Raw genomic sequence first — 27,811 nt, forward strand, 5'->3', positions numbered from 1 at the left:
GTTCGGTCCCACTCCACAAGGGCAGTGTCAGCATCCTCTGCATTCCTGTCAGGGATTCCCTTGGAAGATGTTTGCAAGGCTGCTATTTGGTCCCAACCTCTGACTTTTATCAAACATTATAGGTTGGACACCAGAGCCATTCGAGACGCAGCTTTCGGGAGGGCTGTGTTGGTTTCAGGGTTGCATTGATTGCACTACTGATGGTTGTGTTTCAGCATTTGTGTATATAATGCCTTTGCGTTTACATTCTGTTGAATGTTGGTTTGCACAATTTCAATGGGATGGGTCTTGCACGACCTTATCTCCCCTTCTCAGGTTTAGCAATGTTGTTGCTATGTTTGGTTTGTGCAAGAACAAAAAGACTGACTCCTTTTATGGTTCAAGGTGTTTATTGTTGTAATAAATGTACCTTTGGTTTACCATAGCTTTGGTCTCAGGACACTCCCTCCGCCGCATACCTAAGCTTGTCAGTCTAAACCCATTTGTATGATTCGCAGAGACCACGAAGAAGAAGGACAGGTTGCTTACCTGTAACAGTATTTCTTCGAGTGGTCATCTGCGAATACATACAAATCCCACCCGTCCATCCCCTCAGTGTCCTGCTCTGATTGGCTCTTTCCATCGCCTGCTTGGCGGAAAAATTGCGGAACTGGGGAAAGAGAGGGAAGGCAGGGGCCTTATAACGGGTGGGCGGAGTTACCGCCAAAAAGTTTCTATATGTTGCAAAGTAAACTTTGCCCAGTGATTCCAGAAGGTTCCGAGCAGCACTGCGCAGGCGCAGTAAAACCCATTTGTATGTATTCGCAGATGACCACTCGAAGAAATACTGTTACAGGTAAGCAATCTGTCCTTCTGCTAAGCAGCAACATGTATATTTGAAGATTCTGGTGCAGTGAACTCACATGTTGGCAGGGAGAATGTTTATCCTTATGAGATGGAATTGTAGCTCCTTGGACAGACTTTACTTTACTGCGTTCTTGTGGTTTCTGCTCTGTGACAGGCAAGAGTGTGGGAAAACCGGAAAAAGCTCAGTATCAAAAATGCACAGAAGAAAGGGGAAAGCAAAAGATTCCTTCACAATTTCAGAGCATAGTCCAATTATCAAAGGCTTCAAGGAGCCATTCCGGAAATACTTTCTGAATTGCTGTTCAGACTCTAGTTTTATGCTCTAATTCTAATATTACCTTTTGTGGGCTTGCATCGTAACTTTTGCCAGTAACGTGGGAATAGAAGCTTCTGTTATATTCTAGAATACCAGGGTGTTCACCATATACTTGCCTCACCAGTCTGTGGATGCTACTGGACTATTCAGTGCATCCTTTCAACAGGATTGGGAATGGGGAAGAAAGTTAGTATATAGAAGAGATTTCCTCAGTCTCAGAAATTGTGCTGATCAAAACTATTTCTTGGGTGCTTCAAGTCCATGTTTTCCATTTTCCAGCCATTTAATACAGGCCATTTGTTCCTTCTTGATATTTCCACGCAAGTTTTGAATTTCACTGACAAGGTTTCCAATACATCGCATGAGAGAAAATGTGAGAAGATTTTTTGTTTCTTGATAGCCCCAGTCTCCTAGCCTGTAAAATAGAAAAAAAAAAAACCAAATCCACCCCCCCCCAAAAAAAAATCATGTCTTATGGGCATTCCCTCACCCCCAATTTCTTTTCTTGTTAAAGAAATTTCATTTGTCCCAAATACAAATGTACCTTTAAAAAAAAAAAGGATTAAATTATATAGAAGGTTGAATTTCAGGTTTATACATACTTATATCTGTAGTATTTTTTTTCTACCAGTGGAAAAAGCTACTGAATTTCTATGCAAACTCCATTTGCAAGAAATGAAGACCCACAACAGAGCATGAAATTCAGAACAAATTGGCTAGAGAGTATGTACAGTTTTCTTCTGAAGATTCTCCAGGAAAGGTTGGCCTAGGAAGATGGCTCATGTAGCTCAACTAATCTGTTTGAATTCTGACTTTGGGTGTGAGTGTGAGTTGTAATGATTAATAAAATGTCATTTTACCATCTTTATTCAGAAATAACATCCATTGGGGCTTATTCCCAGGTAATTCAATGAGGCTTACTCCCAAGTAAGGATAAATGAGATTGTGTAACCTTAGTATTGTTGGTTTTTCCCCTCTAGGTTCAAAACACACTGCAGAAATAATCCCATTTGAGACCATTTTAACTGCCCTGGTTCAATGCTAGGGAATTCTTGGAAGTGGAGTTTTGTGAGACATTTAGTTTTCTCTGTCAAAGACCTCTAGCGCCAAAATAAAGTACAATTCCCAAGATTCCCAACCATTGAGCCAGGGCAGTTAAAGCAGTCTCAAAGTGGATTATTTCTGCAGTGTGTTTTGGACCTGTGTCTCGAAACCATTTTGCTTTGCCTATTTTTCTGGATCTATTCTCACAGATCTTTAGGGAATTAATTTTTGATGTGGCTAAAAAAACACAGAAGCAATATTACCTCTCTAAACAATTTTATTGTTGCATCTCAGAAAAACCATATTTAATCTTTAAGACAGAAAAGATTTTTTAAAAAGTATTGCATATGTGATAGATAACCATAAAATGAATATTACTAAATCACAAAATATTTGAATAGCTTGAAAAGCTTTTCTGGTTTATATTCTTCCTCATTCCATCACTCACACAGATAGTTTCCCACTCAGAAAGGTAATTAGAACCAGACAGAGCAGTCTTGTCTTTTACCATATATCTCTCTCTCTCTCTCCTCTCTGGCTTTGCTTCGCGAACGAAGATTCAGGAAGGACTCATCCCGTGCTTTGTACAAGCACGTTGGTGACTAAAAAGGCCAATCCGGGATAAACAGGTCCAGTTGCAGAAAGCACAGCAGAAAGTCTCCTTGGGTGATGTTTCTGAGTTGCGGTTCTTTCTGCCTTGTCGTTTCTCTTCAAGATTTGTTCAGCGTGAGCTTTCGAAAAAGGCTGCAGCATCGTGGATAGTGCGTCTCCATGCCTCCCGATGCGAGGCCAGGGCAGACCATTGTTGGTGATCAATTTGGCCAAGCCTGAGATGTTGTTTCAGGGAGTCCTTGTATCTCTTCTTTGGGGCGCCCCTCTTATGCTGACCCGTGGCGAGTTCACCATAAAATACTATTTTTGGGAGGCGATGGTCCTTCATCCTAGAAATGTGTTCTGCCCAGCACAACTGCGTCTTCAATAGCATAGCCTCAATGCTGGTGATCCCTGCTTGCTCAAGGACAGCAACATTTGTCACACAGTCAGTCCAGTGTATATTTAGAATTGTGCGTAAACAGCGCTGATGAAAGCGTTCAAGGAGTCGTAGGTGTTGGCGATAGGTGACCATGTTTCAGACCCATAGAGGAGAATAGATAGTACAATGGCTCTATATACACTGATTTTTGTGCTTCACCTCAAGTGTTTGTTACTCCAGACTTTTGTGAAGCCTTCCGAATGCACTATATGCCTTTGCCAGTCTGTGATCGATCTCTTTATCAATCTTGGCGTCTGAGGAGATGATGCTTCCCAGGTAGGTGAACTGCTGGACGGACTTAAGCACAGATGCGCGTACAGTGATGTGGGGATGGTAGTGTTCTTCCTGAGGTGCCGGCTGGTAGAGAACTTCCATTTTCTTCAGGCTGACTTCCAGTCCAAAGAGCTCTGCAGCTGTTGCAAAACAAGATGTTAGGCGCTGCAGAGCTGCTTCTGTATAGGCAACGAGGGCAGCATCATCAGCAAAAAGCAGCTCACGGACTAGATAGTTTAGAGTCTTAGTGCGAGCCCTCAGGCGGCTTAAGTTAAACAGGCTACCATCAGTACGGTAGCGTATATAAATGCCGTCTTCTTCTTTGAGATCTACCGTAGCCCTTCGGAGCATCATGCTGAAGAAGATTGTAAATAGAGTTGGAGCGAGAACACAACCTTGTTTCACACCATTAGTTATTAGAAAGGGCTCCGAGAGAGCGTCGCCATATCTGACTTGACCTTGCTGGCCTTCATGTAGCAGGATGATCATTTTGAGGAATTTGCGGCGGGGGGGGGGGCATCCTAGTCATTCCAGGATCTGCCACAGACCTTTTCTACTCACAGTGTCAAAAGCTTTGGTGAGGTCGACAAATGTTACATAGAGTCCTTTGTTCTGCTCTCTACATTTCTCTTGCAGTTGTCTAAGGGCAAATACCATGTCTGTAGTGCTCCTGTTGGCTCTAAAGCCACATTGGCTTTCAGGGAGAAGCTCTTCTGCAATAGCAGGCACTATTCTGTTCAGCAGTATCCTTGCAAGGATTTTTCCAGCAATGGAGAGCAGTGTTATACCTCGATAGTTTGAGCAATCCGATTTTGCTCCTTTTTTCTTGTACAGGGTGATGATGACTGCATCTCGGAGATCTGATGGCAGTTCGCCTTTTCCCCAGCAACTCACAAGGAGCTCGTGGAGTTTAGCATGGAGTACATGACCTCCATGTTTCCAAGCTTCAGGTGGAATTCCATCAATCCCGGCAGCCTTGCCATTTTTCATCTGCTGTATGGCCTTAACGATTTCTTCCAAAGTGGGAGCTATGTCCAATTCCTTCTTCATTGGTTGTTGTGTCATATGTTGAATAGCTGAGTCTTGGACTATTTGGTTGGCACTAAAAAGGCTTTGGAAATGTTCAGCCCATCGGTTCAGAATGGAAGCTTTATCTGTGATTAATATTTGACCATCTGTACTGTATAGGGAGCTTTGGATCTGATATGTAGGTCCAAACACTGCTTTAAGAGCTTCGTAAAATCCTCTGGAATCACCCAGATCTGCACAACGTTGTGTCTTTTCTGCTAAGTTGATCCACCACTTGTTCTGAATGTCTCGGAGTTTTTGTTGGAGTTGACTACATGCAAGGCGAAAGGCTCCTTTTTTTATATGGCAGGATGGCTGGGCAAGGTGTGCCTGGTGAGCAGTTCTCTTCTTTGCCAACAGCTCCTGGATCTCTTGGTTGTTTTCATCAAACCAGTCTTGATTATTCTTGAGGGAGAATCCTAAGGATTCTTCCGCAGACTGAATGGTGCTGTTTTTGATATGTTGCCAAAGCGCTGTAGGAGAAGAGTCTACAGGATGGTCTTCTAGTTTTGTTTGCAAAATTGCCTGGAAGTTGTCTCTTATGGCAGCTTGTTGAAGATTGTTGACTTGGAGTCTCCTCTTTAGGATGCCACCCCTCTTAGATTTGAACTTAAAATGAAGATTTAGTTTGCATCTTACGAGGCGATGATCTGTTTGACATTCTGCACTGGGCATCGCTCGGGTATGATGGACATCGCGAATATTTCTCTGGCGCACTAGGATATAGTCAATGAGGTGCCAGTGTTTGGATCGGGAATGCATCCAGGTTGTCTTCAAGCTATCTTTCTGCTGAAAGATGGTGTTTGTAATAGTCAGCTGCTGTTCTGCACAAAACTCTAGCAGGAGGTGTCCGTTATTATTACAGTTTCCAACACCATGCTTGCCTAAAATACCTTTCCAGGCTTCGAAGTTCTTTCCTACTCTGGCATTGAAGTCACCAAGGATAATGCTTTTGTCTTCTGCAGGGACTTTTTGTATAAGGTGGCGTAGGTCTGAGTAGAATTTGTCTTTCTCTGCAGGGTCAGCTTGCATAGTTGGGGCATATATACTGAAGAGAACAACATGTGGGAGGCATAACGAGATAATGCAATCAGAGTGACCTGTTGGCAAGGTTTCGAGTTTGGAGGCAATGGAGTTTTTGATCATAAAGCCTACACCTGAAAGATGTTTTTCAGTTTTGGGTTTGCCGGACCAGTAGAGTGTGTAGCCGGCACCGTGTTCTTTAAGGCTGCCTTCCTCGTGGAGACAAACTTTACTAAGAGCAGCGATGTCGATATTAAGTTGTGACAGTTCATGGGCTATTAGGGCAGAACGACACTCAGGACGTCCACTATCTGCAGAATCTTGCATGGTTCTGATGATACAGCATGCAAGCGTTAGTCTATTTGCACCTTTGGAGGCTGGTGTGTGCCTTTGTTTCTGTCTTTGTTTGACCGCATCAGAAGATGCCCGTTAGCCACGGCTAGCCAACCGGGTTGTTGGGCATGAGCTTTCTTTAGGCCACCTTTTCTAGGCCCCTTTCCATATGGAGCAAGCAGTGCTCTCCTTACAAAAGGCTGCTTGGTCATTCAGGATGCTGCCAAACAAGACTGTCATCCCCAGTCAGTCTCAAGCGACCAAAGTCCTGAACCGCCTGCATGCAGGGTTGGGTCTGCAGCTTCCAGTGCATCTTTACACCTGCCGTTTTGTCCCTCGTCTATCGCTACAGGGCTATTTCAGAGATTGGATGTATCCTTCGAGCCTGTGCAATGGATTTTTCTGGTGGAGCGCAGCGTGCACAGAACTGGCCTCACCCTTTAAACCAGAGGTTTGTCTGCTGAGGCCTTGACAAGCATGGACGGTAGCAGCAAGAGATAAAAAACAGTTAAAAACATCACAAACCCCAGTACCGCCAGAAAATAACAACAATTAACAATAACAACAATAGACAACCAAACAGCTCCCCATACAAACGGCTGTGTAGAATGGAATACAACATAACACTGCCAAGGGGAAAGAATGACAAACAAGGCTCATGGGGGGAAAGCCTGGCGGAACAAGAAGGTCTTTAGATCCTTCTTAAAAATATTAAGGGAGGAGGAAGTATGGAGCTCATTGAGGAGGGAGTTCCAGAGTTGTGGGGCTGAAATAGAAAAAGCCTTCCCAGTTGATACATAACGAGCATCTGGAACTCTTAATAGATGTCTCTCACCCGATCTGAGTGTGCGGGGCGGATTATATGGGGAGAGGCGGTCCTCCAAGTACCCTGGGCCCAAGCCATTTAGGGCTTTATAGGTAATAACCAACACCTTGTATTTGGCCCGGAAGCAAATAGGCAGCCAATGAAGATCTTTCAAGACTGGCGTTATATGGCTGGCCCTGGAACATCCAGTAACCAGCCTAGCAGCCAAAAATGTCCTTACCCGGGCCAGGAGAGCCAATCACCAGTACTTCCGTTTTCTCTGGATTGAGGCTGAGTCTGTTTTCCCTCATCCAGCCCATTACCGATTCCAAGCAGGCATTTAGAGGAGAGATGCCATCCTTAGTTACTGCATCAGTCGGAGACACAGAGAAGACTATTTGGGTGTCATCAGCGTACTGATAACACCGCGCCCCGTGTCTCCGGATGATCTCTCCCAGCAGATTCATGTAAATGTTAAATAGCATAGGGGACAAAATCGCTCCCTGAGGGACCCCAGATGTCAGGGCCCTCCTATCAGAGCGACAGTCCCCCAGCTCCACCATCTGGGATCTGCCCGAGAGGTAGGAATGGAACCACTGCAAAGCAGAGCCCCCGATACCTAACTCCCTCAGGCGTCCCAGAAGGATACCATGGTCGATGGTATCGAAGGCCGCTGAGATGTCCAAGAGCACTAACAGGGACACGCTCCCCCTGTCCATGCCCAGACGAAGATCATCAACTAAGGCGACCATGGCAGTCTCAACTCCATAGCCCGCCCGAAAGCCGGTTTGAAATGGGTCCAGATAATCCGTCTCCTCCAAGATCCCTTGAAGCTGAAAGGCAACTGCCCTCTCGATCACCTTCCCTAAAAATGGCAACAGCAAGACAGACCGATAATTGTTCCGAATTAGGGGGTCAAGGGAGGGCTTTTTTAACAAAGGTTTTACGATGGCCGTCTTCAGAGTAGATAGAAACTGCCCATCCCTGAAGGATGAATTAATAATGCGGTGCAAATTTGTTACAACCGCACCCCCTTGAGCTGTCAGCCATGTAGGACAAGGATCGAGAGAGCAAGTCGTCTTCCTAACACTTCGAAGGATCTTGTCCACATCCTCGGTATTAACAGACTCAAAGTGATCCAGAACAACAGGGTCCACGGAAGCTCTGGATACCTCTACTCTAGATTCTGAACTAACACTGGCGTCGAGATCAGCCCTTATCCGAGAGATTTTATCCGCGAAGAAGTTGTTAAACTCGTCACAGCAGGCTTTAGATGGTTCCAAACTAGGGTTCAGGGAAGGAGGGAGTTGAGTAAGCTCCCTCACTACCCTGAATAGCTCTGCTGGACGCGACTCCGCGGACGCGATACGTGCAGAAAAGAACTAATTCTTCGCTGCGATTATCGCCACTCCGTAGTCCTTCAAAAGAAAGTCCAGGAGTGTCTTGTCGGCTAAGTCCTGATGTCTCCGCCATTTGCGCTCTAGCCGTCGCAGAACCCGCTTCCTGGCCCGAAGATCTTCCGTATACCATGGCCGTCGTTTGGAAGCAGGTCTGAGAGGACGCTTGGGAGCGATACTGTATATAGCCCTGGAGAGATCAGTATCCCAGATGTTAGTCAGGGCATCAACAGAGTCTCCGTCAGTTCCAACCATAAACCCCTCTAGGGCTTCTTGGAACCTTTCGGGTTCCATCAGCCTTCGAGGGTGGACCATTCGAATAGGTCCGCCACCCCTGGGGGGATACGGGTAGAAGCCTTGATACTAGCCTCGACCAAGAAATGGTCCGTCCATGACACGGGAGAGACCTTAGTAACCTCTGCCCACGGTTGCTTCTCTTCTACTGTTACCCTTTCTGTGTTTTCAGGAGCATCTGCTTAATGAAATTCTGGTTTTAGGAACTGGGAAGCATCCTCCTGATGCAGTCATAAGAAGCCCTTCTGGATCAGGCTTAAGGTCCAAGGATTTTTCTCTTACTGGGAAACTAGGTGTTTTTAGAAAGCCCACCAGTAGGACAGGGGACAGTAGCCTTTGACCATTTGTGTTTCCTTAATATGCATTATTCAGTGGTATACTTGGTCTGAAGCTGGTGTCTCCGTTTAGCATTCACAGACAGTAAATGCTGGTAGATGTTTTCTTTCATAAATTTTGCTACTCTTCTTCAAAGCATTTAAAGTTCTACATCTTGTAACATCCTGTCAGAGCAGAAATTACAAAATCTCTGATTTAAATCTCTGACTTCTTGGCTGGATACACATGATACAATGCAACAAAGACAATAAATTATTGCTGACACTGCATAGTTCTGCATAGTTGCTGTCATTCTCTATCAAATCTTGCATGAGGTATGCATGCTAGTGTCCATACTGTTCATAGTCTCCATTTATCTCATCCCCAGTATAAATGATCAGAACAAAGAAACGGACATTTTAATGAGCACATGTCCTAGACTAATAATTCTATATGTAGCTGTAGCTTGCCTGGACAGTAAAAATTAAGGTGTTGGGTGAAGACAATTGATATTATTTGAAGGGAGTCTTTGTCTTGGTATCTGGGCATGAACTTAAATTTAGGCAAGTGAGAAAGTGAGTGAAGAGTGGAAGAAATGGGGGCGGGGAAGCAAGAGGCTATGCAGGGGTACAGAGAGGAAAATTAAAGAGAGACAGTCTAGAAATGAGGGGAAATGCAGCTGTCAGAGCACAAAAGAGAGGGCAGTGACCTGTGATCAACTGGAAGATCAGCAAATCCTTTGGAAAATATATGTTTAGCTGCCAGTAGAACCTCTAAGAGTACATGGAATTTGGATATATTAGTCCTGGCTGAGAGTTAGGAATAGAGGAATACATCTGAGTCATCTGTGCAGATATAGTCATTATATATATATAATAAACATATTAGGCTGAAAAAAGACCTAGAAAGCAAAGAGAAAAAAAGGAGAGGGAAGGCAGTTTTATTCATTCAGAATGCAGTAGTAAGCATAAATGTGATGCTTTTCTTTTGTCAAAATATTTTAGGGCTTGTTCAGATTGTAACTTTCTGAAATAAGAAGGAAGATAGTTTTGAATTTAAAAATTTATTTCTGAATAGGTGGACTTGAATTTGACTTGTAACTTGTGCCCCTTTCTTGTAAATCTGGTTTTTAAAATAATTTGCTTTTAAAAAGCCATCTACTACATTACATATATCAAGGTCCCATTAACTTTGCAAAATAGTACTGTATAAGGTATGTACAACCAGGTAATTATTTTAAAGTAATTACCCTGTCTGTTCTTTTTGTATCCTAAATCTGTGTGGTAAATGTCAGTTTTTCCAATTCTATATCACTTGCCAAACTTCTGGGCTGGAATATTTTGTTTCCAGTCTCTTATTTTTCTGCCATCAATAAATCAATATTGATATTATATATACTGTATATACATTTTTTAAAAAAACATTTACATCTTGCTTAAAGTCATGTCTGACCATTTCAGTGTTGCAAGGCTGTCTGGGCCTTTTTCTGTGCCCTTTTGTATTCACATATTTAAAGTATTTGAAGGGGCCGTTGCTTTTATACAGTACTTAGAGTTTTGATACCATTAGCCCAATCAGCCTGTTCACACGAGGGCTAAAACTAGAGATGATGGGGTGCAAAGGTGTAGTCCTTTCCTCGCACTTCCTTCTTCCAGTCCACCCCATGTTTGAAGGAGAAATAGAGAAGGATTTCTAATCAGAGGAGTTCTTGTCTTTGTATCCTACTTGTTGGCTTCCCAGAGGCACCTGCCTCACTATTCCTATATGCCAGATGCTGGATTAGATGCATTCATAAGGATCTTAAATCCTCCTCCTTATGATCTTGAATCTCTCCCCCTTTCCCCCCAGCACTACACTTGTGTCATTTGTTTGTGTTTTGTTTGTCAGAAAGTGGAAGTAATTTCAATAAAATTAATTTGTTGAGCCTAATTTCTTTTTTTAAAAAAAAAATTGGTTGCATTTTCAAATTTGTTATTTCAGTCCTCAAGTACCAGCAACATTGTTTTGTAGTAACAATATTCTGCAGTAACTTAATTTATATAATTTAGCTGTTGGGGAAGATTGGTTTTGTTTTGCTCCATTTAATAATTTTCATTGTTTTTAAATTTAAAGCTAACTTGTTAGTAATATTCAAAGACATAGGTTAGTCTCAAATGTCAGTATGCAAAGGGATCTTTGAGGCAAACTGTGTGAAAGAGGTTGTAGCATTGGGTCCAGGTTACCTACAGGATTGCCTTCTCCCATACAATCTGCTCTGTACACTCAAGTCCTCTGGGAAATGTTTGCTCCAACCGGCCAGGACAAGACTGGCTATGGTTTCTCAGAGGACTTTTTTGTCTCCCCTAGACTGTGGAATGACCTGCTGGAAGAGATACAACAGCTGAAAACCCTGACTGCATTTAAAACAGTACTAAAGACATATCTCTTCTAGCAGGCCTATCTAGTCTATTTTAAATCATGACTTTTAAATCTGTAAATGAACCCTTATGAGTGTATTTTAATGATCTTATGGTATTGTGTTTTAACATGTATTTTTAATTGGGTTTTGTATTTTAACACGTTATATCCCACCTTAAACCTTGAAGAGAAGTGGGAAAGAATATTATTGTTGTTGTTGTTATTTTATTATCTTTTGTAGATTTGGTCTACTTTCTCAGATACATGATTAGTTGTGTATTGTTAGAAATGTATTAGTATTCACTGTAACAAATTAATGTTGTAATTTTCTCTTAACATTTTAATATTAATGGATGGAATTTCTTTGAAAATTCATTAATATGTTAGCATTAACAGTAGTGTTCCTAAGCCCTAGTGCTAGCGCTGGTTGTGCCATGCGCTTCTTATGCTTCCTGATGTGGGGGACTGGTATTTCCTCCCCAAATGCACCAGAGATTGGTACCATATCTGTCCCCATTCACTACAATACTTCTTTCTTTCCGGGAAACTCTTCAGACTCGCACCCATTGGCTCACGAACTAGCATTAGTCAGTAGACCACCACTTTCAGTAGTACTACTATGATGTGCCTGCTCTCCACTTGTGAGAAAAATAGTTGTGTCTGTTGGGTGGCTTCACATGTACCTTGTTGTAGATGGCTGAATTAATCAAGTAATCAGACTGGGTTCAAAGCAGTTTATTAAGCTGCCAATTGCTGTACATTTCTTGGGTAGAAAAGTAATGTGTCTAAAAATATCACTGATGCTCCTGTCTCACTAGAATGGTTTTACTCTTCAAAGATGTATTTTTTCTTCCCAAATGTGGGATTTCCACATTCAGTGCTATCTTCTGATTCTGATTCATTGTTTTATCTGGCAGGGCAACCTCCACAGAAGGGCAACTGAATGTATTCCAGAATACCCTTGATGGCGCTACATCCTGTGAGCCACTTACAAAGTCCACAGGTGAGATAACTAGAGTACTGAGGTCAACATTTTTCATCAAAGACTGCTTTTTTGTTTGCCATATGTTTTGCAATTTTATCTAGCCTGAACAAGATCACTTTCCAGCAAAAACCTCAGTGAACTTGATATAACATGGAAAATTATGATGAAAGACTTTGTTGCTTCCCAGCATACCAATAGCAAGCAGGATACATGACAATTTAAAGAAGGGCATTTTCTGCTATGTTTTAAGAGCACATTCTAGAAATTTTGAAAAGGAAAATAGCATATTTATACAGGCAAAGTATACTACTTGCTCATATTGGCGCATTACAGACCGCCCAAAACGGGCAGTCTTGCACTGCTGCCGGTTGCTGCGTCCGGGAACCGTAGCAGCCAAACCACACAGTTCCCGGGCGCAGCAAGAAAGAAGCGCCAAAATGGTGCTTCTTCCTGCGCCCCGGAAGTGGAGCTGCAAGGTGCGAGGCACGCACTTGCGGTGCCACTTCCAGTGCACAACGTCAAAATGGCAGCACCCATCTATGCGGTGGCGCCATTTCGATGTACTCGTTACGTGCGAGGGGCAAGGCATGTCAAGAAGCGCTGCCCCTCGCGCGTAACGATGGCATCTCATTGGCCTGTCTGTAACACGCCAAAGTTAAGGAACAAAGAGTTCAGGAATCTTGTGCAGGAATTATTCTAAGCTTTTGTGTTTATACTGCACAAGAAGTCAGAGAGAATGTACTGGGGATTCCATTTTCCTGGATCTGCCCTTATGTCAGCAGTGTGTGTAGCATGTCAGAGTGATTCTGGTTGTTACTTTTACATGTGCGATAGGCAGAAAAGCCCTGATTTCCCCCTGCTTCTGGAATGTGAGGCTACATCAGTACTGCCTTGTGTGGATTGCTATGCAAATAATAGCAAGTGTGAAATTGGGGGGAAGTATTATCCATCCCAACTGCTAGTGCAAGATTTGCAATGCTGTGATAACTAATTTATTTCTACAACAACAAATGGGAGAGAAGATAGGAAGAGATAGACAGGAGAAGAAATTATTATTATTATTATTATTATTATTATTATTATTAAATTTTATTGTTAAAAACATTCATATAAAAATACATAACATATAACATACTATCACACATACAACATTAAACATAAAGTAGACAATACAATTATTTCCTTAAAGTGTCCAATAGTCTGCATTATTCAAGTCAATATACATTAATACACCCATTATTATTATTTATTTATCTACTTGCCATTTAATTTCTGTTTAACTTAAATCATTTCTCCTCGTTTCATTTTACTATAATACTCTGTTATAAATCTAAATCAAATTTCTTACATATTTTTACATATTATCTATTGACTCAAGTTTTACCAAATAAAATTGATCGTTTTCTTGTCAAACCTAACAAAATTTATTAAAGGTTCCCAGCATTTCTTCCATTTTTCCTAATCATTTCCTTTAATTAAGCAAGTAAGTTGGTCCATCTCCATATAGTTCATCAGTTTCATCAACCAGTCTTCCCATGTGGGATGTCGTTCTCCTTTCCACTGTGAAGCAAAGGTGATTCGAGCCGCCAATATCATATAAAATAAAAGTTTGCCAAATTTATCTTCTATTTTAGAATCAGAAATCATATTTAACAAAAAAAAAAAACAAAAACATTTTACTTCCAATTTAACCTGACAATCTAATATTTTTTGAATTTTTTCATGAATTTGAGCCCAATATTTTTTTAGCAAAGTCACAATGCCACCACATATGCAAAAATGAACCTGGTGCTTTCTCACATCTCCAACATTTTTTTATTATTATTATTATTATTATTATTATTATTACTGTTACTTATATCCCACTTTTCTCTCAATATAGGGACTCAAGGGGGTGAACAGCAAATTTAAAACAATACAATTTAAAAACAATATAAAAACAGTATAAAAGCATTAAAGTGTACAAATATAAAATTTAAAAACAAATTTAACAATTTAAAAAGGTACAATAGTTATGCATTAAAATGTAAATATGTTAAAAACTCTATACAAATTAAAAATCTGAATGACACATCATTTAAAGCCTAACACTTGTAAATTTGTAAAAGCCTGACTGCACAAGAATGTTTTTATTTATTTAAAGGGAGATACAGTCCTTCAGATCATCTGGACCCAGGATGTATAGGAAAATTAAAATTAAATGATCACTTTCTGTTCTATGCCATATACCTATTTCTGGCACAGAACACCTTCTTTTAGGATTGTTGAGAACAGAGAATCCCTGTATAACCAAGAAGCTGAGAACCCATAATTGGTCCCAATAATATATTAAGAGCCACTGTGGTGCAGTGATTTGAGTGTTGGATTACAACTCTGGAGACCAGGGCTCAGCCATGAAAACCCACTGGGTGACCTTGAGTGAGTCACACACCCTCAGCCTCAGAAAATCCCGTGATAGAGTTGTCATAAGTTAGCAATGACTTGTAGGAACAAAACAACAATATATTATATTAATAATATATTATTGTTGGAAAAACTGAAAGGTAACAGTAGTAATTTTAATTTATGGTTGGTTTGTTTGCTTTAAGAAATAACTTTTTTTCTGACTGGTCAATATTACCAGTTGCATAGAAACATATTTCCTATTGTACAGATTTTTTTTTTCCTACTGCACAAAACGTGTCCAGGTTCAATAAAGCCTGACCTGTCTTACTGAGCTGAGCTTTTTGGCCAGAATAAAACATAAGAGTATGAGTAGCAATATTATTTCCACCTTGTAAATATGGACAGATAATCCATTCTATGTTTAGTTTTTTGTGGGGTTTTCGGGCCATATGGCCATGTTCTAAGAAGAGTTTCTTCCTGACGTTTCACCAGCATCTGGGGCTGACATCTTTGACTCCACATTCTATGTTTTTTTGTGTGCAATCCGCAGCTACATTTTGTGCCTCTGAAAAGCATAAATGCCAAGATACTTCCACGGTGACTCAATTCCTATGTCATGTTGATAAGATCACTGAAGCATATGTTAGAGGGGTTGGGTTAAATATTGTACAAAGCTTCATGTGGGCATGACATTTGGTTTTCATGGCATTCTTGTTTCCTTTCCTGGGATGGGTAGGTGATAAATAAAGTTCACTGCAAAAACATAAAGAGGCTTATCTCAGGCTAATCCACTTTTCACCATTTTCCAGGTCCTTTGGAAGCTGGTCCCCAGATTATATTTGCCAGAACTAGACCTTTTTCTGGACGGACAAGAACCATTGAAACTGTTGTAGAGCAAAGAAGGAAAAGACCCGTGGAGGGAGGGCCAGCTTAAGGTAAGAGTAGGCACTTCCATGTTCCCCACTCATTTCTTTCTGTAATTCTATAATTCTACCAGCTCAGTTAAAGAGAAACTATGAAGAAGAAAAGAAGCACATTCCTACAAAAGGGCTTTTTATTAAATTATCTAAATTATTAGATATGGCTTTGTATTAAAAAGTTAGGCATAGTTGAGGTCTGCAACAAATCTGTGTGTACTTAACATACAGATGCCAGTGTATTCTAAATAAGAAATAAAGGAGTCAGTGTAGCCCACTATGTTGTGTTTTTTAAAAAGCTGAACAGTCAGGTCTGCAAATTTTGGTCAAGGGGATGATGGCATATTATATTATGATTTCTTTGGGGAAACTATCAGATCTCTAGTGATAGAAGACAAGTTGCATAATATGTAGCCATCTTGGGGCTGTCATCACATTGCCAAACATACTCCTGAATGTACCAATAGCTAGAATTCTACAGTTGTGCCAAGGCAATAAGGTGGAGATCTGTATTTATATCTGATGAAAACTTTATTAGTTAAGTAAGAGCATTCAGATTAAGAGCTGACATAGTCACCACATGAACTTTATATTACAATAAACAACAATCCATTGTCTTCACTGATTTGGCATTGGCAGCTTCTTTGATTTAAATCTGTTTTCTGAGTGCATCTCTTAAATTAAAAGCTAACTAAAACTATCAATTTAATGAATTCTGCAAGGCACAATGAATGGTTTAAGTAAGGGCATTCAGATTAAGAGCTAAGATAGACATCACTTGCACACTTCAATAAACAATACTCCATTGTTTTCACTGATTTGGCATTTCTGATTTAAATCCATTTTCTGAGTGCATCTGTTAAACTAAAAACTAAGTGAAACTATCAACTTAACTATTAACGCTTTATGAATTGAGCAGTGTATCACAATAAATGTAAGACCTTTTGCAACTTGCATGAAGCTTAGTTAATCATTTTGTGAAAAGAAAACGTAATCCTATTCCCATTTTCTTTTTAGTCTGTAATGTTCATTGTCTGTAGTGTTCTTGAGCCAAGAATCAGCCCAAGCAAGAATCCTTCTGTACATTTCCAGTTTCCCTCCTTCCCAGTAGTAATCTCATTAATACCAGTCCTCACTTCCATTTCCCAGCAGAGAGGGTCCTGACCTCCTGAAACCTGGGTTATGCACCTCTCATTAGCTCCTGTAGACAGGGACAAAAGAAAGACCGGCCCCTTATATAGGGAAGGGCTAACCCCCCCTGGGCCTCAGTCTTGTTCCTGCCTATGCTCCTAACAGGACTTACTTCTTCGCCAACAAATTCATTTTTCCTTTGTTGAAGTGGTCAGCGTTTGTTCCATTGGCCTCCCTCCCCCCTTCTTCCCTGCCTTCCTTCCCTTCTTGGTGGTGGCTATGGCAGAGGACCCTAAGAGCACGGGTGAAGGGCCTCCCCAAGTGCAGGCTTCCCCAGCTCAGGGTCTGCCGGCGCAGCAGCAAGAGCCGGCGACAGAGGGAGAGGTAGAGGGCCAGGCAGAGGAGAGACTCCCCCTCCATGGCAAGGATCAGGCCCCATCCTTCTGCCCAGGCCTCATAGGTCCCCAAGGCGTGGAAGAGGCCCTGGCACCAGCCATACACGCCGAGGTGAATGCAGTCTGGGAGCTTAGCGATTTCGTCAGGGCTATTTTTCCTCGCAAGGCGGTGAGTTTTTTAGGGCTGGGGGACGTTTCACAGGCGAGACAGGCTGGAGGCCTTCCTGGCCTCGCGTCTTTGCGGTTGGCTGGCGGGGCCACCGCAGCCTTCCCCTCTGCTGAGTCCCTGCAGGCCAGGGACCATGGCGGAGCCTCCGCTGCTGTGGAGAGTGCCCGCTCATGCGGAGACCCGGGAGTGGGTCTCCTCCTTTCCCCCCTGCCTCCTACCTTTCACTGGCCTTGGGAGCTCCCAGGCCTGGCCCACAGCACTGGGGACTGGCTGGGCACTCCAACCACGCTTGGCGCCGGCCCTCGAGGTGGCGCAAATCAAGCCCCTGACCACCCGCACCGCGGCAGAGGCTGCATCCAGGGTGGCCCCAGCTCAGGCCTACAGCGCTAGCACCTCCGGGGCTGAGGGATGCCAGGCTAGTCACCGGGATGGGGGCCGCCATCTTGGCCACGTGACCGCCGGCCGCCATCTTAAGGAGGACCGCGGGGGCCGCCATCTTGGAGAGGTCCATGCGGGCCGCCATCTTAGTGGCGGCCGCGGAGACCACCATCCAAAGGGCGACCAGTCTTCTGCCCTCCCTCGGCTTGGCCGCGGGGACGTGGATTTGTTCCCTGCCCAGGTAGGGTGTTCAGGGCTAGCCCTAGACTGGCGACCCGGGGAGGAGGATGAGGTATCCCTCTCCGACTCCAAAGCAGACGCCGGAGGGGAGTGCCCCCCTAAGAGGCGGAGGCGCTCCGAACATCGCTCCTCTCCTGCAGACCTGGCCACCTCGGACCTAGAAGGGGACAGGGGGGCCAGAGGTGAGTTGGAGGAGGGGGAGCTTTTGGGGGAGGATGAGGCCAACGAGCCTGAGCCCCCCACGGCCTCGGCGCGCATGTTCAGAGCCGAGGACTTCCCGAGGCTTCTCAAGAAGACCTTAAAGGCCCTCGCTATTCCCCCCCTTCGGAGGACAAGTCCCCCCAAGATAGTGATTTACCCAGGGTGGGGGAAGGGCTTCTCCTGGTCCCTACCCCAACCTTGTCAGAGATGCCCTGCCCAGCCAACCTCATGGAGGTCATCAGGGCCGAATGGAACAGGCCCGCCTCGTCAGGGCCATTCCCTGGCTTACTAAAGAAGCTTTACAGCTTCCCTCCATCTGTGATGGAGAGGTTACAGGTCCCGATCGTGGATGCCCGTGTCCGTGCTGGTGTCCTCCATCGTTTTTTGTAAAGACGGAGAAGACACGCTCAAAATCCCGGAGGACACAAAAGCTGAATCAGCCCTAAAAAAGGCCCACGAGGCCATGTCAGTGGTGATCAGGGTGGCGGCAGCAGCATCCATAGTGGCTAGAGCCTCTCTCCTGTGGACGATAGCCTTAGTGGCAGCCTACACCCAGATGAGACTTTGGATGCAGTTCAATACTGTGCCAGGGCCCAGGCGGCAGCGGTCATGGCCCGTCGCCAGCTCTGGCTTAAAAACTGGAACGTGGATGGAAAATCAAAGCATAATTTGGCCTTCACTCCCTTCTTTGGGACAAAATTGTTCAGCGAGTCCCTCAACCAGGTTCTTGTTGAAGACAAGGGCAAGAAAAAAAGCTTTACCAGGGGGCAAGAAATCAGAGGGTAGGGTCAGGGCTAGATCGAGGAAACAGTTTTTTCGTTCCTCCAGACCCTTCTCCCCCACTTCCTCCTCCACATCCTTCCAGGCCAGAGACTCCAGACCATTCGGCCAGCACTGGGGAGAGTCCAGACAACAGCCTAGACAGCCCCGTGCGCCTTTTCAGCAGAGAGGGCAGCCCGGAGGAGGCAGGGGAGGCCGCAAGCAGCAATAGTCTTGACGGGGCGCACCCAGTGTGGGGCCGGCTGAGAGACTTTGTCACGGTATGGGAACCAGTGACATCAAGGACCAGTGGGTGCTGAACACCTTTAAGGCGGGATACCGAATAGGATTTCACCGCCAACCTCAAGAAAGGTTCATCCCATCTCCAAAAACAAAGGACTCAGCCAAACATCGCCTCCTACTGTACGCTATCAGGGATTTGCTCCACTTGGGAGCCATAGAAGAGGTTCCGCCCTCCCAGCAGCGCAGGGGCTGCTACTCCACTTTCTTCTTGGTCCCAAAGAAGAACGGAGCCTGGAGAACTATTTTAAATTTAAGGTTGGTCAACACCTGCATTTCCGTCAGGAAGTTTTGGATGGAGACTCTAAAATCCATGTTGGAGGCCATTCAGCCCAGAGACTTTCTCGCCTCTTTGGACTTGTGCGACGCTTATTTTCATATCCCGGCGCTACCTGAGGTTCGCCTACGACAACTGCCACTACCAGTACAGGGCGCTTCCCTTCGGCTTGTCTTTGGCCCCGAGGGTGTTCACGAAGGTCCTGGTGGTGCTAGTGTCGCACTGGAGGGCAAGGGGCCTCCATGTCTATCCATACTTGGACTACCTGTTGATTCGATCACCCTCGCTTCCCCAGGGGCAGTCGGATGTTCGGCAGATCCTCTCCTCCCTAGAACAACATGGCTTTCTGGTCAACATGGCCAAGAGCTCCATCAGACCAGCCCGTCAGATCCAACACCTCGGGGTGTGCATTGACACAGAGAGGGGACTAATATCTCTCACGCCAGAGAGGATCCAAGCCATCGTCAAGGCGGTCAACCAGATCCTGACCCAGCCCAGGGCCGGCATTCCCCTCCTGGCGCATCTCCAGGGCCTCATGGTAGCAGTGAGGGATTGTGTTCCATGGGCCAGACTCCACTCGAGACCTCTCCAGTGGTTGCTCCTTCCTCATCAAGAGGCTATCGTGACAATGTCCAATCTCAAGATTTCTATTACACCACGGGTGCTCGAATCCCTTCGGTGGTGACTATCACCAGCGGTCCGCAGGGGACGTCTGATCTGGAGTCCAGAGAAGATCCAGATAACGACCGACACGAGCTTGAGAGGCTGAGGAGCTCATTGTGGTCAGATGGTGGCTCAGGGGAGATGGTCGCCCGGGGAACAGGCCAGGAGCATCAATTGGCTGGAGCTCAGGGCGGTCAGGCTGGCTCTCCTGTCATTCTGCAAGTCGGTCGTCAGTAGAGCGGTGCTGATCAGAACGGACAATGTAACAGCCAAGGCACACATCAACCGCGAAGGCGGAACAAAATCAAGAGCACTGATGGACTAGTCTCTGTTGCTGTTCCAGTGGGCAGAGGCAAACTTCATCGCCATCGAAGCAGAGCATCTTCAGGGAGACCTCAACACGGTCGTGGACTGGTTGAGCAGGTCGGACATTGACCAGGGCGAATGGGCTCTCCACCCGGAGGTATTCCACCAGATAACTCAGCGTCTTGGCTAGCCACTGGTGGACATGTTCGCCTCCCCAGTAAACACCAAGCTGCCCAGGTTTGTCTCTCGGTTCCTAACGGAGGGGGCTGAGGCAGTCGATGCTCTCAACCTTCAATGGCCAAGGACCTTGGTTTATGCCTTTCCCCCTCTGGCACTTCTGTCCAGGCTGGTGGCCAAGATCCACAGAGACAGGATCAACCTGATTCTGGTGGCGCCGGCATGGCCCAGGCGGGCGTGGTTCTCCGAGATCCTGACCATGACGTCAGCCTCCATGGCCCTACCTCACCGCCAGGACCTCCTGAGCCAGGGCCAGATTCTTCACCCCGACCCAGAGTGGCTGAACCTTCACGCCTGGAGGCTGAATGCGACATGTTGTGGCAATGTGGATATTCATCAGAGGTCATAGACTCCATCCTGGCTTCAAGACGTCCCTCGACCAACCGCATCTATGAAGCCACCTTTAGATCCTTTAAGAGGTGGTGCAAGCTGAAGCGCATTAATTGCCTCACCTTCTCAGTTCCAGACCTGCTTCAGTTCCTTCAGCACGGCATTAAGAAGGGTCTCAGGCCCAACACAGTCAGGAGGCAGATAGCCGCCATCACCTCGGTGTTGCCTTATAGAAGGGCTGCAGCTATGGCTTCTCACCCTCACATTAGGAGGCTGTTGAGAGGCATCTCCAACAGGGCGCCCCCCACCAGACATCGCTTCCCAACTTGGGATCTTCACACGGTCCTAAAGGCCCTGACAGTGGGACCGTTCGAGCCTATCCGGGAGGCTTCCTTGAAGCACCTTACCCTTAAGGTCATCTTCCTTACAGCCATAACATCTGCCAGGCAGGTGTCAGAGCTGGGAGCTCTGTCAATCCGCAAGGACTTGTGCATTTTCAGACCAGATTCGGTGTGCCTCAGACCAGATCCTACCTTTCTGCCAAAGGTCAGTTCGTCATTTCATGTCTCCCAGGACATGCTTTTGCCTTCTTTCTGCCCAATCCCCAAAAGGACTTGGAGAAAATCTGGCACACTTTGGATGTGCACAGGGCTCTGAAGGTCTACATCAAGAGAACTGCTGCGTTTAGATCTTCTGAGGCCTTGTATGTTTCCTTTCACCAGGGGTCCTTGGGGCGTAAGGTGTCAGCCTCTACCCTGAGTAGATGGATCAGGACATGTATTGAGGAGGGCTATCGGGTCCTGGACCTCACCTCTCCTGAGGGACTGTTGGCCCACTCTACGAGGAGTGCGTCTACATCGGCGGCCCTGATCACTAATGCCTCTCTAGCCGAGATTTGCAGGGCGGCGACATGGAAGTCCCCCTCCACCTTCATTAGGCACTATAAGCTGGATGTGTTCCAATCCGCCGAGGCGGCCTTCGCAAGGAGAGTCCTCCAGCAGGTGGTGGCTGAGTCCGCAGGTTCTAGTTAGGCACCTCCCCTCCCTACTTGAGAGGACTTTGGTAAATCCCAGGTTTCAGGAGGTCAGGACCCTCTCTGCTGGGAAAACGAACGTTGGGTACTTACCGTGACATGTTCATTTCCAGCAGACGAGGGTCCTGGCATCCTGCCTGCCCGGGGTGCCACATGTGTTCCAGCTCAGCCTGTTGGGTGTCTCTGTGAAAGTTTTCTGTTTGCTGGTTGTTTGATTTCTTTATGAGGCCTGGCTCCCCAGGAGATGGCCTTTAAAGTTTATAGTTATTGTTGCTGTTTTTGTTACCAATAAAGGTCCAGTTCTTGGTTTATTTGCTATTCGCTTGGCTTGTTATTGACTGAGGCCCAGGGGGGTTAGCCCCTCCCTATATAGGGGGTCTTTCTTTTGTCCCTGCCTACAGGAGCTAATGGGAGGTGCATAACCCAGGTTTCAGGATGCCAGGACCCTCGTCTGCTGGAAATGAACGTGTCACGGTAAGTACCCAACGTTCATTTCTCCTGCCTGTCACTTGCATGCTATATGTGACCTCAGCCTTAGTTTGGTTTGGCTGCCTGAGTGCGAAATACCTCATTGCACAAGGAAGTTACACGTTGTGAACATGCCTCCTTAGCCCCAGCACAGAAATAAAATCATGATTATGGCAACTGGTTTACAGTGATCCTTTGAAGGCATTTGAAGTCTTCACTGTGCTGCTTGAAACACCAGTTGTAGTCCACCTCATCTTGCACATAATTTGTTCTCCAGTATAACCCAAATCCTGATCAGTTGTTGCAGTTGATGTTCATATAGCCTTTTAGTCTTGAGAAGGGGATTAGCAAGAAATATGATCTCAGTATTTCAGGAATATGGAAGGAAGCATGACAATGTATTGAATAGTCAACACCTGCTCTTATATTTCCCCTGGGTGTTTGGTTTCCATCTGTTTCCGAATTTCTTTGTAAACCCATTGGCTTCAGAAACCTTCACCTCAAACTTCTTCTCTCCTCCAGTGCTCTCCCTAGAAGCTTAACTTATGTGCCACTGATAGCTGAAGGATCTGGAAGTCTGCAGTGTGTATGTAGTATGTTTGGAGTTTAATAGCACATGTGTGCACTAACATCTTGAAGAGTAACTTCAGAAAGATAATTAGTTACATTTCTAGCTCCACTCAGAGTAGTTCAATATTTCAATTTTGCAGTATTTGCAGTTCTTTTAAAAATGATGCATTACTTTTCTGTTTCTCAAAAGCCTCGCAGTTACTTTTAATTACTTTTTTAAACCACTTGAATTGTACAACTTGCACACTTTCCACCTATTTATTGTGCTGTTGATACACTGTACAAGACAGTACACAAGGCATAATCATGTGAGTTCCTTAATTTTGTAGTGAGGCCCAGTAACTGGGGAAAAAACCCTTAAAATGTATGATTATACAGTAAAAGGACTGAAATGACCTCATATTAAGTTACATATTCAAAGCCCCAAAAGGTACCTCAGCACTTGAAAGAGTGCCTCTGTATCCTACCAGTGGAAGTGATATTTTGTGGGAGAGGCCTTTCCCTATTGTGGCACCACAGTTGAGGAATACTCTCCTTGTGGAGGCCTGATTGGTGCCAACATGGGTTTATTTCCATCACCAAGCAAAAAACACGGTCCCTTGGGGCTGAATTGATTTCATCCAAATCTGTGCATGTGTGTGGTTTTAACACAAGTTTTAACACAAGTGGTTTTAACTGGCTTTACATTGTCTTGTGTTTAACTGGTAAAATCGTTCTCTAGACTTACACATGAGTTTATACAGTAAATTTAGCTCTTAGTGTTTTCAATTATTTCCAATTGATTTATTGGATTTTATTGTACCCTATCCTGAAGTGACATGATATACAGTAGGCCAGGATATAAATATTTTAATAAAGTACATAAAACCATGATTCTCTTCAGCATCCATATAAGGTTAAGGGAAACTACATATACAACATCTACTTGCTGTGTGATGTTCATGATTCCTTTGGTTTCTCATCACATTTTACCACGTCAGTAGATGCTACAAATGTGGCACTTGTGAAGTTTACAAATGGCAGTCATAGATTAAACATCTGTAAGCATGATAATTGCAACAGCGGTGTTGTAGGGCCTTAAATACTAACAGATTTATTGTGACCAAGAATGCACTTCATCACATGTAGGACATGTTTTTCCTCAGTTGGCATATATGCATACATATGTGGGTGTAAAAAGGGGGAAATATGAACAGAAAGGTTATGAGGCACCAACAGAACCCCCTTTTCTAGCAAAATGGCAGCAGGGAAGATTTTAATCACAATGGAATGGGATGCGGAAAAGTATCAAAGTTCATTTTAGTTGCACCTTTTAGATCTCCTTAGTATGCAAGTTACTATAGCATGTACAGTTTTTGTAGTTGCACCTCTTAATCTTTTCAGTGGAAACTGACACAATACTAACAACATTTAAAGCTGCTTTCTGGAAGTGGTACTCCTCCAAAGCCCTTCTTAGAGAATATTAAGTACATAATGTCAAAATGTACATCCACCCCTGCATTACATCTGAAAGGCAGTGCTTATTTCATATGAGGAGTGGATAGATACTTAACACTCAGTTTATGAGAATAGTATGCCCCTAAAATTTTAGGTCAATCTTTTTGTTTTATGAGAGGAAGAAGATGTTTCCTGTTATCTGCTGATTGCATGCTACAAAGAGGACAGGCCAAGCCTGCAGAGCAATTTTTCATGTATAGGAAGCACACATGAAACCCTGAGGTAGAAGAGAAAGAGTAATGTCTCAGACCAGCTCTCTGAGTTGAGAATACATTGAGGTGATAAAACTCAGTATTCCTCTTGTTTACTGCCTGCAGGGATTCTTTTACATGAGGGAGTTTTCAGACATTAAACTTCTGGAATCTGGAGTCATGTTGTCTTGAATTCTGTCATCTTTTCCCATGTAATGTGTGTAGATTATCACATTGAATTTAGATCCTGGGCGTGCATGACAGCCTTCTTACCAAAAGCAGCTACTTACTTTGAGCAGTCCTCTCCCAGGTCTGAGTGTTGCCTAGGTTAAACACAGGTAGACAGAAGCCCTCTCTGTTGAATCAGCGATCTTGTTTGCATGGAACACAAGGATTTGTCTTCCAATGTGCAACGTTAACATACATGGAAAGGAATAATGCAAGATGGAGGGGCTCAAGCCTTTCTTGCTCCTGTTTAGCAAAGTGTGGCAAGTAATGGCCTAGATTCTACCAATTATTTGAGTGACCATGCATATATGGTCCACATATGTTCAGTGTACCCTATTATAATACCTGTTCACTCTATTTAGGTTTAGATTTTAAAATATTAGTAGTGGGGAAATATCCTAATTTTGAAACAGAACAACTCATAATAGTGCAGAAAATGGTTTTGGAATAGTGAGTACAACCTGTGCCATGTTAAAGACCAGGGACAGAGGATGAGTAGGAATATCCTTTGTCAGATTTCAAGAAAAAAAATGGATAAGTTTTAACCAAATTCTTATCCACTTAACTAGGAAAAGGGATACCCTATTCCATTGTCATGTGGAAATACCTATAAGAGAAGGTGAGTAGATGGTTTCATTAATTTCAGCAGCAGAAGTTTAAAAGAATTATCCAATAGTAGTTTGATAAAGAGCTAAAGAGAAATCCCTCTTGAGGATTTGGAGGTCTTCTGCTTAGAGAAAAGACTAGTAAGCATGTATAGAGATATACCATAAAGATATATAAATTTATGTGTGTTATGTAGAAAGCAGATAGGGAGAACTGACTTTAGTATTCCTCATAATAACTTGGGATTGTGCCTTGAAGCTAAATCATGAGTATTTCAGGACAGATAAAAGGAAGCAAAAGTAGCTTTATAAGTCTGGGAAAGACTGGTCTTGTTTGTGAGCAAAAGCTTCTCATTGTGGCAGAGGGGCAGGCAGTGGTACAGTGCATGCAGTTAAAGGTTTAAGGTGCAGGTTTTGCCTCGCAACCCTTTGTCAGCAATATCATCACAAGGAAGATACCCACTCTTTTTTGGATGAGAAAAAAGAGAGGAAGATGGGAATGTCGTGGAGGAGTATCTGCCGTACTGAATAGGAGCCATATGTGCTGCATCTGTATTGGCAGCTCCACTTTCCTGTTTTATTAATGGTGTATCCTTGTTCATGATTATTAGGGTTGGTTTCTGAAAGTGTCAGGTTAATTACTGGTGTCTTTTTTATGTGTGATGATGTTGCATCCAGTACTCAATGCTAGAAGAATGAATCCATATGCAAGAAGATTCTTACTGTCACCGCCTTTGCTTTCTGAAAGTCTTCCAGCACTGAGCTACTTCCACCTCCTCGGCTGTGCCTGGGCCTTCCCTTTGGATCACTTGATCCTCAGGAGAGGCTTTCTGGGCAGTGCTAGAGACTATAGTGTGTAAGAGGAGGTCATTGTACTCTCCCATTGGCCGGACTGGTTGGGCCAGATAGGAATTGGAGCCAAGCATCATAAGCTCTCTGGATCTGCAGGAGAAAGACTGCTTAGAAGGCAGGACTTGAAGGGCACATTCCTGACTTCATAGGCCTACCTTTTGGTATGATTCTCTGTCAGAACTAGTTTTCTCAGTTCTCTTAGACCCATCATACTCTAAAATGCCAAAATGGTATTCTCTTAGGAAGAAGGTGGAGAGATGCCAATACTCCTGTATTTCCCAAAAATTGTATACTCAATCAAATCCGTGTTTGATACAAAATGTACGCATTGATTTGCTTTATTTCAGTTGTATTTATTATGAAATTGATACCAATGCACTACAGTGGTGGCACACAGAAAGATTCCCCAATTATATTTTATTTTCTCAGGTGGGAAAAATGGCAGTTTTACATTGAAAACTGACTCAAAAGTCTTGGAAATTCCTTAGTATTTCCTGTCTCACAATATTTTTATTTTGCATTTATAAATACAGCCACCCCTCCTTTTTTGCAGACTTGGAATCTGCGTCCCTCGTCCATTTGTGGGCAGCAAACAGAGGGGGACAAAATGGGGGCGCATCCATGGCACGCACCCACAGGGTTGAATATTGGCAATTTTTCATTTTTGTGGCAGGGTCTGGATCAGATCCCCTGTAAAAACAGAGGGGTGACTTAGTAAAGGGAACATCTTGGAGGAAACTTGAAATGATCTGTTTTAACTTTCTCTTTCTTACCTTTCTTTCTTTGATATGCATTTTATATAAAATATTTAATGCAATCAATGTAATTGCAAAATATTGACTTATTAAAGCTGGTTCATTATTATTTCCATTATTATGCAGCCTATGTGCTAAAGTATTCTAAGACTCTTTTATTAAAAAATAAATAAATAAAAATCTCCAATCAGAAAGGCTAGTGATATTACAGCTAATCCTTTTAGTGTAGAGTTGTGGTTGGAAACACTTATAATTGGTATTTTTTAGAAATCTATAACATACTTAATCTATTAAGGATGAATGGAAAGATTTCATTTCCCCCCCTTAAACTTTATAGGGAAAGCTGGAGGTAGATCTCATCAGGCAGTGAATTTGGGATTCCTCTCCCACTGAAGGGATTTAAGTAAAGGCCAACATGCATTCACCCATCATTGCTGCCATCTATTTACATCAGTGGAGACAAGAATATGCTTAGATGCAGCAGGACTAGGCTGTGGAAGGCTTCTCTTGATTAACACCAATATCTTGAATTGGTCTTGAGAAGCAGCTAGTAATCTATATAGCACTAGAGAAAACAAAATCAAGCTGAAATAGTGAGTCACCCAGAAAATGTTTTTGTACATGGTAATGTTTCCAACAGTTGGCTCATATAATCAAAATATCAGTATGTGGCAAAAGGGGGGGAGGGAGGTGTACCTTTGTCCATTCATGAATAAGGCATAATCTGAACATCTGGAAATGATTTGGCATACCTGTGCTTGACTTGTATGTAGATACTGGTGATATTTTAACAAA

At 43.8% G+C, this 27,811-nt stretch overlaps 1 protein-coding gene across 4 annotated transcripts in view; it reads left to right on the forward strand.

Annotated features, from left to right (window-relative positions):
• Window positions 1-27,811, forward strand: part of TTLL5 (tubulin tyrosine ligase like 5) — a 295,829-nt gene that overhangs the window by 266,351 nt on the left and 1,667 nt on the right. For all 4 annotated transcript variants that reach the window (XM_089522251.1, XM_089522253.1, XM_089522249.1 and 1 more), the window contains 2 exons: window positions 12,062-12,147; window positions 15,324-15,449. In XM_089522251.1, the coding sequence (XP_089378377.1) occupies window positions 12,062-12,147; window positions 15,324-15,448 (211 nt within the window). In that variant the 3' untranslated portion in view covers window position 15,449. The remainder of the gene's footprint in view (window positions 1-12,061; window positions 12,148-15,323; window positions 15,450-27,811) is intronic.

This window comes from Sceloporus occidentalis, unplaced genomic scaffold (genome assembly GCF_023333645.1).
Source record: "Sceloporus occidentalis isolate IW3139 unplaced genomic scaffold, rSceOcc1.0.p SCAF_4, whole genome shotgun sequence".
In the NCBI taxonomy this organism is placed as follows: Eukaryota; Metazoa; Chordata; class Lepidosauria; order Squamata; family Phrynosomatidae; genus Sceloporus; species Sceloporus occidentalis.